The sequence below is a fragment of the Grammomys surdaster genome, unplaced genomic scaffold (assembly GCF_004785775.1).
Source record: "Grammomys surdaster isolate TR1022 unplaced genomic scaffold, NIH_TR_1.0 63, whole genome shotgun sequence".
In the NCBI taxonomy this organism is placed as follows: Eukaryota; Metazoa; Chordata; class Mammalia; order Rodentia; family Muridae; genus Grammomys; species Grammomys surdaster.
In genome coordinates this window covers 26,464,425-26,481,385 of record NW_021604565.1, presented here as the reverse complement: position 1 = coordinate 26,481,385, position 16,961 = coordinate 26,464,425, and the positions used below count along the sequence as shown (strand labels likewise).

Sequence of the window (16,961 nt, the reverse complement as noted above, 5' to 3'; positions counted from 1 at the left end):
GGGGCGGCGGCGGCGGCGGCGCGGGGACGCGCCTGTCTCTTTAAGGGAGCTCGGTCTGGGGTGGCGCTTTCCTCCGCGAAGGCTCCTTTGATATTAATAGTGTTGGTGTCTTGAAACTGACGTAATGCGCGGAGAGTGAGGTCCTGACAAGCGATAACATTTCTGATAAAGACCCGATCTCATTGCAATCTCCAGCGTCCTCTTTTTCGCTGCTGCTCGGTGGCTCCGGACCTCGCGTCCTCCTGATCGCTCTCTCGCCTTTGCCTATTTTTTTTTTTTAAACAACAACAACAACAACAAAAAAAAACCCCAACAACACCCCCTCCCCTCTCCCACCCGGCACCGGGCACATCCTAGCGCTATTTCCTTTCTCTTTCTCTCGCGCTCTCTTTTTTTTTCCTTGGGGGGGGGGGGAGGGAAGGGAAGGGGGGGGAGGCAGGAAAGACCTTTTTCTCCCCCCCACCCCCCCAATAATCCAAGATCAACTCTGCAAACAACAGAAGACGGTTCATGGCTCTGGCCGCCGCGCCACCATCTTTCGGGCTGCGGAGGGTGTTCCTGACGATTAATCAACAGGTAAGGGGGAGCCGGGCAGGCCGGGGGGCGCGGGCTCAGCCCGCCGGGGCGCCGTTCCGCCAGCGCTGCGCCCGCGCGAGTGTGCGCAAAATGTGGGCGATCGCGAGCGGGGAGCCCTGGGAATTAAAAGTGACTTTCTTTGAAAAAAAAAAAAAAAAAAAAAGCACAGCCGAGGGAGAGAGTGTGCAGCAAGCCAAGCGCAGGCTTCTCGGGTTTCACACGCATTTTCTTTCTTCCTCCCCCCCCCCCTTTGCGCGTGTGATTTCTTTCTTTCTTTCTTTCTTCTCTTCTGTTCCCCTTACACCCCCCACTCCCCCAATTCCTCTTTTCCCTTTGCTGGGTCTAAGGCATCTGAGCCTTGGAAACCAGAGCGACTTCAAACTGCAGTAGCCCCCAGAGTCAGGAGGGTCAAGTTCAGCCGCCGGGGAGGAGGAAAAACAAATCCCGATTTGCCAAAAAAAGAAGTTTCAGGCCGGTGCCCCCTCCCCCTCCCAAGCCCCACTCCCCCTCGCTGTCTCTTGCTGGCTGATTTTAATTCTCTCCTACCGGGAGCAGCAGAGGATCTGGAGGTGGCTGGACCCGAGGGGCCGCCGCCGCCGCTGCTGCAAGTTTTCTGGGGGCTCCTGGCAAACGGGGAGCAGACTAGGCACCGGCATGCAGAGTAGTAAGTTGGGTCAACTTGGGAGGGTAGGGAGGGTTTCTGAGAGGGGTCTTGGAGTGGCCCACAAAGTGGTAAAACAGCATAGACTGCCTTTGGCTTTGAAGAGTTTAGTTTGCAACGCCAGGCTTCAAACTTTTTTCCCTTAAAGGCCCAGCTGGGCTGGAGGGAGAGTGTGTGGCATCATCTCCTGGTATAGCCTTCTCTGGGCAGCTCAGGGCAGCCTGGGCCCAGGGGGTCTGTGCCCTGTCGGTACCATGAGGCAGGGCCTTGTAGCCAGGGCGCTTCCGTAGGGGCTGAGCAAGGAGCAGACTTCCTCTGCGGTGCGGTTGATGCGCCATGTGTCGAGCGGGTCAGGGGACACGGGCTGGTGATTAAACGCCTGACAGCGGTGGGACATGCAGGCAGACAGGCTCTTTGCTTTCTGTCTAGTTCCTGTTTGGGCTGTAGAGTCTGAAACGCATCTTTGAAAGGCCAAGGCAAACACCTCTATCCCTCCAAATAACTCCAGGATTATAGGACCCCATGAATAATTTGAGGGTGAAGCAGAGGTGGGAGCTGTTTGAAGTGCAAAGCTGTTTTTGTGGCCTGGAAAGCTTTTTCTGTGAGTACCTGTCTGAGATGGTGGTGTTTCCCCTTTCACCAGGGAAATCACTAACTGTTTTATGGCTCTAGGGTCCTAAAGCCATTGATGTGAGAGGACCAGAGGACTTACTTCTGGGGTCTTCAGAGAGAATCTTGCTTGGGCTCACAACATTTTAAGACCTGGCTGACTTCCCCATATCTTTTTAGGCCTCAGATTTGATCTTTTGAAAGTTTTTGAGTAAGAGCTATGGATTTCATGATGAATCCAAAATAAGATAGAATATCCATCCTTTATCCGGTTTTGGGAAACCACCGCTAGCCTTTTAAACAAGGTAAGTGAAGGGAGACTGGCTGAGCAAAGAAGTAAAATCAGACTCAAGTTAGGCCGATTCATTGAACTTTTGTACGCTCTCCAGGTGAACAGGAAAGGGCCTGGAAGAGATAATCAGTACAAAAACAAAAATACAGATAAGGGCCTGAGAGAAGATTACAAAGAAGTGATCATTTTAGGCCTGGTTGGCTAAATTTGATTACTCAAACCTAAAAAAGAAAAAAAAAAAACTAGACTTTCCCGATAAGCCTTCGGAGTGTTGTAAACTCCTTAGCGCAAACCCACCAGCCTCTGCAGCATCTCAATCCTTCCCTGTGGGTTTTAGAAAGAGTTGAAAAGGCTGCCAGAGTTAAACATGTTAGAGACTGTCAGGAAAGTATTGCAGCTAGCAGGTCCTTGACGTGGGCAAAATGAGAATGAAAGTCTCTAATTTGACTGCTGGGCAGTTTCTTACATGCTGTTCACTTGCTTCTGAGGCTCTCTCAGTTAATACAGTACTGGTGTAGAAAAGCAAAGGTTCTAAAATAATCACCATGCGGCTTTCCCCCCCTTTTCCTTTCCCCAAGTATGACAGGGTTGTGAATAAATACAGGGTTTGTATGGGAAGATGAAGCGTTTCCTGTAAGTTTCGATGCTGACAAGACAGTCTGGAAATGATACCAACATTCTGAGGATTTAAAAAAAAAACCTTTGAGCGAAAGTTTATTAATGGCATGCTCAAACTTCACAAGTTAAACTTGTCTGTTCATTAAGTTTATCCTTCTGTAGATTTCAGAACTTCCTTTTAAAGCTATACCCTTGAGTTAAAAAAAAAAAGTCTCCAGTCAGTTAAATAGACAGGGCTCTGAATATTCTAGTTTGATGATTATTTCTAGATATTAGTACCGTGAAAATAAAACTGCAAAGGGGGAAATCGTGTCTTAATGCCTCTGTTATGCTGTGATTTCTCTAACCGCAAGATATTGGGAAGCTTCATCAGTACTCGGCAGAATATTATTTACCTTTGGTGAGCTGATTTTCATGGCCTCCCGAAATGCCTGTTGCATGGTAAGCTGATGTTTGTGTAGAATACTTTTACATACATAATAACTAAGTCTGACACTCTCCAAATCACTGGTAGGAAGTAGCTAGCAAAAAAGTTTGTCACTTCTGAATTTTAGATTCTGTTAGTGTTTGTGCTGCTGGGTGTCTCTTGTCCTTTGTTACAGCTAGCATTAAAGGTTCGTGCCGGGGTGGCTCCGAACCCTGAGTTGAATTCAGAGTTCCACACTTTGACTACTAATATTGTGAACAGTTTTACATAAATTTCTGCATACTTTTCATACTAACCAGTTTAGCATCCAAATCGGTGTGTATTATCATGAGTGACTTACATATACCCTTACGTTGTTTTTGGCATTATTTTTGCTTTTCTTTTAAGTCATATAACACTCCTGAATTTACTCTAGTTTTCACTATAGGTCTCTGTAAAACACATAGGGAAATCTTCATTCATAAGAAAACCTTCTAAATAAGGATGTGAGTGCATCTGTGGGAACGGTGCTCTTAAGATCTAGTATTTAATGGTGCTTTTAATAATGTTGCTATTATTATTATTATTATTATTACTATTATTACATATAGATGAGTCTATGCACAGAGAGAAGCCACTATTTGCTTCTAAAGATCTATGCATTTTCCATTAAGTGAGACAAGGGTGTGAGGTTTTGTAAACTCTTATGGTATTTTTTTGAAGTAAATAAATATTACTGAATAATTTTAAACTTGCAATAGACTTTTTCTTTTAGAGTTAGAACGTTATTTTGAATTTGAAATTGGTGTCAGCATGGACAACTGGCTTTCTGATATTTTCTATTAATATATATATATATATTATAATTCTTGTTACTTTAATACATCCTTTGAAAGCAAACAATAATATCAAAACACTGTGTTATTGTACTTAGAGCAAAATAGACTTTCAGAGAGTTGTGGACAGGTGTCTATAATTGATTTCAAGGGAAATTATTATTTTTGAAAGAAACGATGAACTTTAAATAAAATGACTGGCTCCCATTGAGACATATCCTCATGAAGATATTCTCTGGTGTGTAAAATGAAGCCATTCATTCAACACACTGACAACTTTCCACTTGGTATTTGCCTCTGCTTAATTTAGTTTCCCCGGGACAGCTAGTGTGGTAGCCTGCATCTGTTTTTGGCAGGCATAGAAAACTATAAACTCAGACAGTTCTGTCTCAAATATTGTAGCTCATGAGTTACAATCAATTTGATAAAGAACAGGCAAGTTGTATGAGCTTGTTTCCTGTTATTCATCCTTGGTCCAGCTTTCAGGTAACAGACTTCTCTTTCTTCTTTTTCTATTTATGATTACTAATATTGTTGATAACTAGTTATTCTTGTTATGCTTTCTTATTTATTATTTAGTGAGCTATGGGGGAATATTAATAACATATACAGACATACATATACAGCTTATCTATGGGATAGCTACATTTTATTTGGAGAATATATGGAAAGAAGTGAATTATGTTGTCATAACAGGATTTATGGGGTCCAGTGGAGCCCTTGTACATATAATATGAAGATAATCGAATTTATCAAGTTGAAATTTAACATCATTTTCCAAGTATAATTGTTATGCTCATGTATAGAAAAGACTTAGCGTGCTTTACATTATTATTTGCGTTTTAGAAACTGAGCCGTTGATTTTAACATCATCAAAATCACTTGTCTCCTAAACTCTTTGATCAATCTACTGAAATACTTGAAAATGCCAATATTTGTTTTTGGACTACTGCTTAGTTGCAAATAGAGATCAGCCTATTTTACCCTTAAATGTAAGTTGGTCCAAAGTATTTGCATTAAATACTCTATTATTGATAACTTCATGAGTGATACTTCACATGGTACAGTTACGGCTACTTTGGGGGGTCTTTATATCACTCTATGACCCTTGTTTCCCTGGGAAGTGAATTTCCAAACCTTTGGTTTGTTTCTCTGTAGGATATAATAATTGAGAAATTGATTTAGGTTGGAAAGAGATCTTGGGGCATAAGGAAACGCTTTTACTGAATTTGCAAGACGCTGAACATTATTTGGAATGTTAAAAGCTAGTCTAGAGAAGCCTGCTAGAGATAATAGCTACCGGAACCATTGTAGTTTTGCCACACAGTTCCTTCTATTTTCCCACCTTTTTTTTGCCCCCTCAGAGCACAGTTCTAAGTACCAAAAACAAAGATGAAATTATCAATGTACTTCAGATCTGAAGCATCCTTGAAATAAGTTTTTGACTGAAGGTATAATTGAAATACAAACACCCAGGCTGGCTGTACAGCATGTTGCATTAAAAAAAATTACTTTTAATTTTTAAAATGTTTCTAGCTCTTTAAAAACCTGCAGTAAATACTTTACAAGTGGCTAGACACCTTCCCTGGTGTTCAGTTTATACAAGTAGGAAACTTTCTCTCCTGCTCTTTCTCTCTCTCTTTCTTGTTTTCTCTAAACCAACTGACGTCATGCCAAACTTTGCTTTAAAAGAACAGACAGAAGTAATTGGTAGCTCTTAACTTTTAATAATGTTCTGCAATGGTTTTGGTGGCCAAAATGCTATTTTTTTTTTAAAGAAAAAATAAAAGTTCAAGTAAGAACGGGCTTGTGGCCTGAGGAAGAAAAGCTCCGTTGATACAGTTATTTTTATTCTTGTTTTTCAATCTGTTATTAAAACTCGTTCCTGCTGAGCTGTGCTGTAGCCCCTCAGTTGTTCTCTGGGATGCCTGGTGCATGTGAGGCTACCGTAATTTAAATAGTTTGTGAGTTTGCGGGGGGAAAATGGGTATTTGTGTTACTTTATTTCTTTATTAATAGAAAGAAAAAGAAAGAAAACCCAACAAGTTTTGTTTCAATCGAGATTAATTAAGGAAGGTTATCAATGGTGACAGGTCAGTGAATATGTTTATATAAAAAATGCCACACCTGTTACCCGGAGCCTAAAATATGGAGGTTTAATTGTGACATTAATCATTTTTATGTGCAGAGGAAGGAAAATAGATGAAATGTTCCCAAAATACAGTTTTATAGTAAAAGAATGAGTTTCAAGGGTCAGCTTGTTCCTACTGGAAGTGTTTCATTTTTCACCTTGAAAATTTTAAATGGCATCCGTAAACCTTATTTATCACAGAGTATTTTTAACTTTATTTTAATAATCGTTTTCTCTCCTCTAGAATTTGCTCAGGCAAATATATCCTCATCTGCTTAAGAGACACCTTGATCACGTTCATTGACAGGGGCCAACTACAGAAGTTGGCAAGGAGCAAAATCTTTCTGGGTTGAAAAAAAAAATTGTGTCAGTATTTCCTTCCTTGGGAAAAGCTACTCCACCCAAAAGTGGGGCCCTCCTTCCCATTCGTGGGACCGAACTCAGTGTCGATGTTCCTCATGTAAGCTGCTGCTGAGGTCTAAGTCTTTGTTGTACAAGATTTCATGTGTGAGTTAGTTATTTTCACCCCTTCCATATCCAGGCATCCTTTAATGCGTAAGATACCATGAAATGAAGTGTCTTGCAGAGGAAGAGTGGTCACTAATACATTTATAATTGTCAAAATATTCTGCATACTCCAGACCCTTGCAGTCTTCTTTTCTTAGACGTGTGACAGTTTTGATCTACTGTATTCGGTCTCTGCTTCTACTATGAGAGCTACAGACTTTAATTCATATTAGACAGATTCATCCTTTGATAACACTTTCTTTGCTTAAACATTTTTCCAAGAAAAAGTAGAAGAATTAAACTATGTGCTGATCGTATCAACATAGTGCAGTTTTATTGAATTCAGCGTTTATTTAATAATTTTTTTAAGAGAAAGTTTGCAATCATAAATTTCAAGTCATAGGTATGTCTGAAATGAATTTTTTATTTAATAAATATTGGTCTGCTATTTCAAAATTGGGGATAGTTATAAAGTTTAGTAAGAAGCACAAAAGGCAGAGGGAAGTATTTGCGACTACAGTCTTTTAATATCAGCAGCTTGTTTACTGTGGAGTGGTGGGGAGGGGTAGGGGAGGCTTTGTGGAAGATGATACAAAAAAAATCCATCAATTGCGCATATGATCCCCTCCCCTTAAGGTTTACTTAAACAATATGTTTCGGTTTTGCCTCAAACCATTCGGCACCATCTCTACTCCAAGCATCTATCACTATCCTGGTTCCTGAGCGATTAAGGATGGCCTTTTCTGTTATATAATGAACAGCAGTATTGTTTGAACAAAGGTAACATATTTTGATTTGTGAATTTTTTTGGTAGTTAATAGGAAGCTGCCTATAGTGTAAGAGGAATTCTATAGTATAAAGCCTGTGGGTGCTTGATGCGGCCTCAGTAACTGTACTGTGCTTGAGTTATTGGAGAAATGTGTGCATGCTCTTGGAGCTGTATTTTATGTATGTAATTCTTAGATCCACCTTGATGGTGGAATTTAATGTGCTAAATCATGAGCTGCTGTGCTTTAAACAGAACAGGAATTGTTTAAAGAGATACATGATTTGTTTTTTAAAAAGTTAGAAGTTTGAAGTGAGTGTGGCGGTTAAACATAATGAATCAGTCATTCCCATAGTATTTGGATGTACTCAGAATTTGCTAAGAATTTTCAAAAGAAGGAAAAAAAACCCACCCTATAAATCAAACTGCCTCCTCATTGTGTATTTTAAGCAGTGCTCCAAGAATATTTTTGAAAAAGTCTCATTTCTGTAGGGAGTGACAGTGCTTTTTTTTTTCTTTTTTCTGAAGATATCATTTTATAGGCTGGCACTTCGCAGTTTACAATTCTATCGGCTTAAAACGTTATGCAGAAATATCCTAGAACATGTAAAGACTCTGTACTCTGAGCCCATGCATTTTTCCCTAGGGTGATGGATTCTGTGCGTCACCCAAATGTGATGCTATTTGCTGGGCTTGTAATACTGGTTTGAGGGTTGCTGGATGTCCTAGTTCATCAAGCAACATAATACAACAACGTTGGTAACTAGGTAATTGACACAGTCAAAATAGGCTCTGGAAAATGTTCCAAATATTTTAAAGTCAGCTCAGAACTTAGCATATATTCCATTTATTCAGCACTTAAATAAACAGATGATTCATTGTCTGCCCTGTAAGCCTCCTATAGTTGATATCGCTAGAAAGAAATGTTAATGCTCAGGTTTTGTTTTTATTTCTTTTTCTTTAGTTTGAAAGGAACATAGTTGTCTTATTTATCTCAATGATTCCTTTATCTATTACTTACTTATAATTGTGATAATAACTAGCATAATAGAGGACATTTATGTTCCCTAATGTGTATGCCCCATCTTTAAAAATATTGATAATATTATTTTTAAAAGTTAAATATGATAATAACAAGAAATGAGCTCAATATAGGACAATAGATAACTTATTTAAACATAAAAGTGATGTAGGTGTAGAAAAAAATGTTTTTATTCAGAACTGGTTTTACTTATAGAATTTGGACAGACTATAAAGTTTATAAAATCAGTGAAAATTCATAATAAAACATTTTCTTTGTAATTATACAGTATGACTTTCTGAGCATTCATGTGAATTGCAATACTGTTTCTTTCATGCACTCACATAGGAATTAGAGATATGTCTATAAACAGTGTAAATACGCATGACACGGTTTGGGGAATCGGATTTCTCTATTGCATGATGGGCAGAGGGATACCCTTAATATCCTAGGATTAGTATAGCACATCCATCTCCAACTTAATGATTCTGAGTACACACATGTGTGTGCACATGTTTGTGTGCTCTTGTGATAGAAGTCACTATATTTGATTCTATCAAACTAAATAATTTTAAAATCACACGAATCTTTCTCATGTCTCTTACAATTATCTAATGCATCCCAGAGACTATTTAAGAGTTAAATTAGGTATAATACTGTTTCTCAGTGCATGTGAGATTGACGTTAAACAGTGAACAACACATTCTACTTTATGTGATGTCATGAGCCACATGTCGTCTTAGCTCTGGAAGATTCCTTCATTTGTTTCTCAATAGTCAGTAGTTCTGAACATATAAGTGGTCCTAGAAAAGTAGCTGGCATTTGTCTTTGCTTTACTTGTGACGTTTTTAATGATCGCTGAAAGAGAATCTAGCTCATTTTACTTCTAAATAATGTTATTCAGTTGACAAAAGTTAAGGCTGATCATAGGTATTTTAAGTTTAATCACTGCCCATACTACTAAATTTTTATAATGCGTATTCTCAGTTCTGGATGATTAGTAATTTTTTTGCAATTATTTTTTATGTAATTCTGAGATCCTTATACCTCATATGTTTTCCTTATTTTCATGATGATTTTTTTTTGTAATATAGCTTCAAATTTTTAAATGAACAGTTAGGAATGATTATGTTCACCATTGGATGCAAATATTCTGTAAGGATTATTGAAAACTCTGCTCCCTAGTTCTGCAGAAATAGGAAAGTTCTAGAAAACAACTTAAGTAAAGCCACTTTGTAAGCATAAAGTATTCTACACTATTGAGTAAGTATTTAAGAACAGTTTTTTCCTTTTTACTAAAATTCCATTCTTTGCATGTAAGATATCGGGAAATTAGAGTAAGAAGTCTGCTGTCACCATAATCCCAGTTCTAGCAAACTGCTTTTCCTACCCTTTATCCTCATAGCCTTTAGTCTATTTTAAAATGCTCTATTTCTTACGATAATTTACTGTGTTGAAAGAATGCCCTAATTATTTGTAACACTTATTGCTTTAAAAAAATTGATACACTAGAAAGTGGGAAGCTGTCACTCAAAACGCTAATCCAAAAAAAGACAATCATATATGTATATTTTATAAAGAAACCTGTGCATATGATCCTGCATGCTGCTTTGACGGAATCTTAATCTTCTATTGTTGTGTTTGTTAACATTGATTATATGTATACATTCTGCACTTTTTATCCCAAGAATAATTCACTATCTCATATTTGACATTTATTTAAATATACATGTGCTTTTACTACTCCCTGAAAGTTTTCATGTATCATTGAGGATGACATTTCAAAATGTGACTGACATGGAACATGATTAGAAATAGACAATGAGAGGGAAATATTAGTGTAAGCAGGTTTTCCTTATTTTCCTGTTACAGATTTTTGGTTCCCTTTAAAGAAGAAATCTGTCTGAACAATAAGGGGAGTGGACTCTATCCAGTCCATGATGATGTCAGACATTATTGAAGCATATGTTTTTATTCATTTACATACATATTTTTTGACACAGAAAAACTTTGACCTCAGCCTGTGGTCCTTGAGAATTTTAGATAAACTCCACTGAGGTCACACTTACAGTTCTGGCTTTGCATGACAGAGAGCACTCTGTGTGTAGCTTCTGCTGTGCTACTGTGCTGTTTTCCTTCAAGGCTGGAAGATCCTTTAAGTTAATCTGGCATTTGAAACCATAACCAGAATCCTTCCTTTCTGAAAATCCTCTTGATGGGTTTCAGCAGGGCAAGCAGGGCCACACGGTGTCGCTGACTTTAGGGTGCTGAAGAAAATTATCCTGAGACCAAGCATGCTGTCTCTAGATTGTTACACCATGCTTTACCAGCAGTTTTTCTTCCCTGCTTGAGGGGGAATGTGTGTGTGTGTGTGTGTGTGTGTGTGTGTCAGTTTTGAAAGGATTAAGGATTTCCCCCTTTAGTGGATAGATGTGCTGGCTGGAGAATTTTTTTAAAATCTCCACTTCTTTATGATATTTATATTTTAAGGGTAGTGACATAGGAAATAGAAGCTTACATACAGCTAAATGATAATTTGATTTTATTGTTTGTTCTTGAGCAGGTCATTCCCACTTAATGTATGTGATAAAACATACTGAATGAAATTAAATAAAGTTGTGGTATAATTTGGAAATAATTATGAGTACCACTTTTTTTAAAAATTTTTGCTGGCAAAAAGGTTAAGGCAATTTTAGTCAGTGTTTTTAACCATCTCAGCATCCCAAGTTTGTAAGTGTGAACTGGACCACGCAATCACAGACGCTGCTTGCGATGTATGTTACTTTGATGTAGGGAAGAGAGAGGACTTTGAAAATGCTCACCAGTGTGGTTTAGATTCCCAAGGGGTGAATGCTAACTCTCACCTTACCAGCATTTGGAGGTCTTCTGAGAGTTTTAATTGTTTATTGTAGTGATAGTGCTACAGAGAACACGCTGCTAGCATATTTGTTCAGAGAGCTGGAACAGTACAGTGAGGGACTGATTACATTGTCATCAAGGTTTGGGATATAACATAAAATAGAATAATATCTGTCTTCTAAGGTGGGTCTGAAGTTTGGGGCTTGCCACTGACTTTCAGTCGCTCTGGTATGAGTGTTATAATAGGTAGAAATAGTCAGAGAAATCACTAAAGTTAGTTCTGTCTTTCATGTCTAGGAAATATAGCACTGAATGTTTGCTTTTGGTGTGTTTTGTCTCCAAGCAGAGGAAACTGACAGTTTTATGTTTTAAGTGCAGAAAGTTGCTCTTGGCTAAGCAACCCTAGAGTTAATCACAGGGATGTTAACTTGAATTTTGGTCTTTCTACAGTTTCTGATTTTTCAAATGAAATGTGTTGTTATTACCAAATTGACATTCCCACCTTCTGGGTTGAGTTTTAGATAAATGTTTGCTTAAATGCTCTTTCTTGAAGTCCATTGCTTTCAAAATACAAGGGTTTTTTTTCCCCTTCTCTTTAAGGCTTCAGGAGAGGAAATATTTAACCTTTATAGGGTTTTTGTTTGTTTGTTTTTTTGTTTCTTAGATTACTGATCCTTTGTTCTTTCCTGCAAAATACAAACTCATTTTATGTGGGTTTGGTGTTCTTCTTCTTTTCTTTTTCTTTTTTAAACCTCTGATATAGGAGAAATCCAGATACGGGCAATCTCATTTCTCAAAGTACTCCCTGGCAGATACTTTGGTCATTTGTAAGGAGTCACTACAGGGAGAAGTCATTCCCTGTGTCAGTTCACACTTTTACTTTAACTTCAGGAAAGAGTGATTTGGAAAAGTCACATACTTAATCATTAAAGATAACTGAAATCTGTGAATGGTGTAAAAGAACATGACATTTATTTGAGTATCAGCTGTATTTCATACTTGTGTATTAAATAATTTCAACAAAGGGGAAAAACTTTATCCAACTTTGAATTCTGTTTAAGAACAATTTCTGGAACTTCCCGAATTAAATAGAAAATAGGAAACATCATCAGTGAATCGGGGTAGAATTCTCACTATAAAGAACAAAGACTTCCCTGTGACAGGTTTTTGGTTGTGTGTAGGGGATGTTTAATTGTAAAGAAAAGTCTCTCTGCACGTGTATTTTTTTCCCTGCCTACTATATGATGATAACAGGCATTCTTACATTATAGTTATGCACATAAATAAGGCCGAGGCCATAGGGAAATTTCTTACATGTAAGAAAAACATGTTTTCATTTGAAATAGATGCGCTTACCTCTAAAGAGTGACGCACTGAGTTTTAAACTCTCTATCCTAAAAGCTGTCCCCTGGAAGAAGGAATAGGCCCCAGAGACCCACACGGTTGGAATTCCCAGTGAAGAGTATTTAGAAGTAGTTTCGTGTCTCTGCTGGTAGAAATGGGATTGCTCCAAGATGTCACCTCCTCTTTTGTCTGCTGTGATGTCAGGCAAGAATTTAGCCAGAAGTCTCCAGTGAGGCCTCCTCAGCGTTGAGGAATTAGGATACTGTAAGGTCCCCAATCATGTTTTGGGTGTTATTTTGAAACCACAAATTTAAATTTGAATTATAATAATGAAGTAAGAATAGTATTTTTAGATTTAATTCGAAGCCAGTAGTTACAGATAGTGAAAAGTTTAACAGGCTTTTTTCACATTTTCCTATGTAGAAAGGGGGGGAAAAAGGATTCACTTATTTGAATAAAACTGTAGAAATAGTAGGTTGACTTTATTTTGACAAAGTGCGATATGTTATAGATAGTGGATAAATTTCAGAGCCAAAAGGAATGTACCTTTTCAATTGATTTGCAATAGCAGAATAACTTCATAAAGGCAACCGATAGTCCAATGAATTAAATCACCTAAGGAGACACGCTGTGCAAACTCTAGCCTCTGACAGAACTCTCCTTGTTCTGCGATTCTGCTCTATAACCTCTTCTCCATCTCATTTATCAATGAGTTCAGTGAATGTGCTTGCATGTATGGAGTCCTCATGTCCTTAAAAGACCAGTCTATGTATGAGATCTTTTACTAATGGTCCTAGGGAGAAGTAGGACCCTGAGCAGAGAGGAAGGTCCTTTGCTCAATGGCTGACTTCCCTTAGGTTGTCAGTCACCCAGGACTCTGCTGTGGTCCGTCTTCATCTTTGTTCTGTAATCTGTGTGTATTCAGAAAGATCATGGGGTCCTGTTATTCTGAACGATAGAAACTACTTAGATTACTATTCCATTGTTGTGCACCCGTCTTGATCTACAAAGGAGAAAACCTAGAGATTCAATAGCAGATTTTATGATCACCAAAATAAATATAAGTAAATCAGTAGACAATTTCCAGGTTTATTTGGAAAGTTTGCTTAATGCGTAAAATTCTTCAATCTTTGTGTTTCCTTCTGCAGATGGGTGTGGAAACAGAATCAAAGTGCCATTTAGTTTGTCTTTAGTATAAAATCAGAATTTGGTGATTATATAATGAATGCATTTATGTATATGTATGCATATATGTACATATAAAATATTATCACATGTCAGGGTTTCTGCAGAAAACCTAGGTATAGTGTTTGTTTTAGACACCTTAATGATATGAACCTCCTTAAATTTACTGACATAAAATCCAGTGGGACTGAAAATTAATTATGACATGTCCATTAAATCTGTTACCTTTCACTTTAGTTTAAAATACTTTTGGCATTTAATAATATTAAAGCTCATGAAAACAGTGGTCCATTTGAGTTCAGACTTTTAATTTTTATATAATAACCCAGGGTATCTTTGACATTGGGTCTGAAAAATAAGCTTAGTTTATTTGAAAGTGGTTAAGAAAGGGTTCAGAGTACTTTATACAAACCTCTCAGCACTTACAAAAACAATTTAACAGAAGAACAAAAGGGAAAAAACCCTTTTTTGTAAACGTTTTCCCTGGTAGTCCTGTAATTCAAATGCTAGATACATTTGAGCTTCAAATATGGTAAGATGAAATATTTAATGTATAGATATGATGCCTTTATTTATTTATTTATTTATTTTACAGTTTCTTCACTTTACATATTTAGCCATGATTTAGTCTTAAAATATGGATATAAATAACTTTTTTTTTCTTGATTCTACTCAAGTTAATTTTCATTTGGTGTGCTTGAAGTACAGAATTCCTTAACAGACTCATGAGGTAATAATAAAATCTTAAATTCCTTATTTTTGTTTAGGGTTTATTTCTAATAGTAAAATTGCATTTTAAAAGGGCAAACACAACCTTGTCCTTCATAAGACATGGACACAGATTGGTTACAGCTATACTGTGCCTGCCCCGAGTTCAAGAAAAAGATGATGCTGAATGCCATGAAGTAAGGATTAGAACTTGGCTTTCCTGGCTCTATCTCAGACTGTTCCAGAAGTGACTCTGCAGAAAGCAGGAGGAGCTGACAGACTCTGGAAACGGGCTGGGCTTGGGGCTGGTCCAGGCTGTGTACCTGAACCTCTTTGCTCTTGCTTGCAGGATAAAGAAGGTAGATGCTTTCATTCTGAAGGCTCTTTTTTTGTCTTGTGTCTTAGCCAGATGGCAGGTGGTTATTATTTTATTATTGTTTTTTTTTCCCCTGTTGCTTTGGTTGTATTTCTCCTTGATGTTTCTTTCAAGTGAAAGCTTTTATGCATAATTTATCGATAGGTATTCCTTTAAAGCGAAACAGTCTCCTAGTGGAAAGTAGTCATCTTTTTCTTGTTGGAAATTATCAGTTGAATCATGATGCAAGGGAGTGGTTTAAACGGAGTTCTTCTGAAGTAAATGGGAGAGCCACTCTGACGGAGGTTCCAGTCACCCTAAGTAGTATCTCCCTCCTTTGTGCAGCAGTGAGCATACTATCATACTATGTGATGGCTAAATCCCCTCTGCCCTTACGTAACCATCAGGTTTTTCCGTGTGTTTCATTTATTACCTTAGTACAGTTGAATTTGCCATTTTATTCTTATTTTAAGTCATAATTTAATATCAATATGAACCTGGTGCAATTATAGCAAAAAATAGGTAAATCTCTCTCTTCCTCAAGTTCTTCTTAATGATTTTCCTAACATTGTCTTGTGTTTTTCCAATTCATTTCCCCCTCTATGCATCAAACACCTACTTTCTTCTTTACTTTGAGGATATATAATAGAGAGCGAAGGCATTTTCTTAAGCAGTCTGCTCTCCCAGTAAGTCATTGTATGCATGACTTTTTTTTTTAGTTTTCTCTCACATCATAGTTATGCTAATGTATTCACCTACTGAAGCAAACTCCTTTTCAGACAGTCTTTAAACTATTTTATACTTGTTCTCATGACACATATTTGTGAACAGACTGTCTTAGATGTTTTATAGAAGGTAGTTAAATGGGTTATAATCCACTTGTAGTTGGTTATAGAGCATTCTCAGAATGTAAGAAAAGTCTTAAGTACAGCTTTGTAGGTAGTCTGTAGCTTCTGAAGCTGGCAAATAGGTTAAGCAGAATGGAGTCTAAGAAACACTCACCAAATACTGAATATAACTCCTTGAACAGTTTCGAAAAAATCCCATTTCAACTGAAAGGCTACTTTTAATTTACTTGGGCATGAATTTCTTCTTGTCCATATAAGTAAAAAATGTTGCTTTTTGAGATTTATCGATTCCAATGCTTCCAAGTCAGATGTGGAATCCAGACTCTCTCTCTTTTTTTTTCCAGATAAAAGATAAACCGAACCACCTACAAAAATAAGCTGAGAGTGGGGAAAAATATTGGATGCCCGAATTTGGTTCTCTTTTCTTGTAAATCAGCAGAGAGTCTGTGCCAGGCCTCCCTGTTTCTTGACAGTGCTGCACTGAAGTCACCATCAGCGGCTTCACAGAAGCCAAGCCCCAATGGAGTTTCCATCTGATTGCAATGCTCAAATGAGCCTGTCTGGCCAGCCAGCCTCTCCGGTGTCTCTCTGGCCTTAGCGAGCAGGGCATTGCGGTTCGGCCACCCTTCTAGTCTGCCCTTGATTTTTTTCCCCCTCTAAATATCTGTTCCTTTCTTTGAGGAGTTTATGCTTCCAGTTTTTCATTTGAATGAAATAATCCCAGTCTTGAGTCTTCCCTTTTATTCTCATCCTGCCTCTGGTTGCCAATGACATCAGCCCGCAGCTTCTTTTAGGACTTGCTCATCTTCTTGCTTCTCCTGTCCCTTTGACATTCAGCTCCTCCTATAGGCTTTTGGTTTACAAGTTATATCTGAAGGTCACCATATATTCTGTCCTCAGCAGAGTGCTCACTGGTCCAAGAGCATTCTCAAACACATTTGCTCTTCTGTCTTTATGACATACCTTCCATCCAGCCTCTCCTATAGCAATCCTCTCTATTTCTCCTGAGGTCTTCCACTTGTATGGAAGCCTCCTGGAACTGGGCTACATTTCTGGCTCTAGCGTAGCCCAAATAAGAATCTTCTAAACTCGAGGAAAGGGAGATCAAACCAAATCACCTCAGTAGTTTCTTAAAAATGTTGTACTAAGTGGGTACTTGAAAGAGAATATTTCTTCTTCTTCTTCTTCTTCTTCTTCTTCTTCTTCTTCTTCTTCTTCTTCTTCTTCTTCTTCTTCTTC

At 38.0% G+C, this 16,961-nt stretch overlaps 1 protein-coding gene across 3 annotated transcripts in view; it reads left to right on the top strand.

Moving 5' to 3' along the window:
- Positions 1–68: 68 nt before the first annotated feature.
- Trps1 (transcriptional repressor GATA binding 1) overlaps positions 69–16,961 on the top strand; it is a 229,951-nt gene continuing 213,058 nt past the window's right edge. For 2 of the 3 annotated variants that reach the window (XM_028766571.1, XM_028766554.1), the window contains exon 1: positions 1,732–1,838. In XM_028766571.1, the coding sequence (XP_028622404.1) occupies positions 1,760–1,838 (79 nt within the window). In that variant the 5' untranslated portion in view covers positions 1,732–1,759. Of the gene's footprint in view, positions 577–1,731; positions 1,839–16,961 lie in introns of those variants that run through there. The other variant, XM_028766562.1, reaches the window with a different exon arrangement.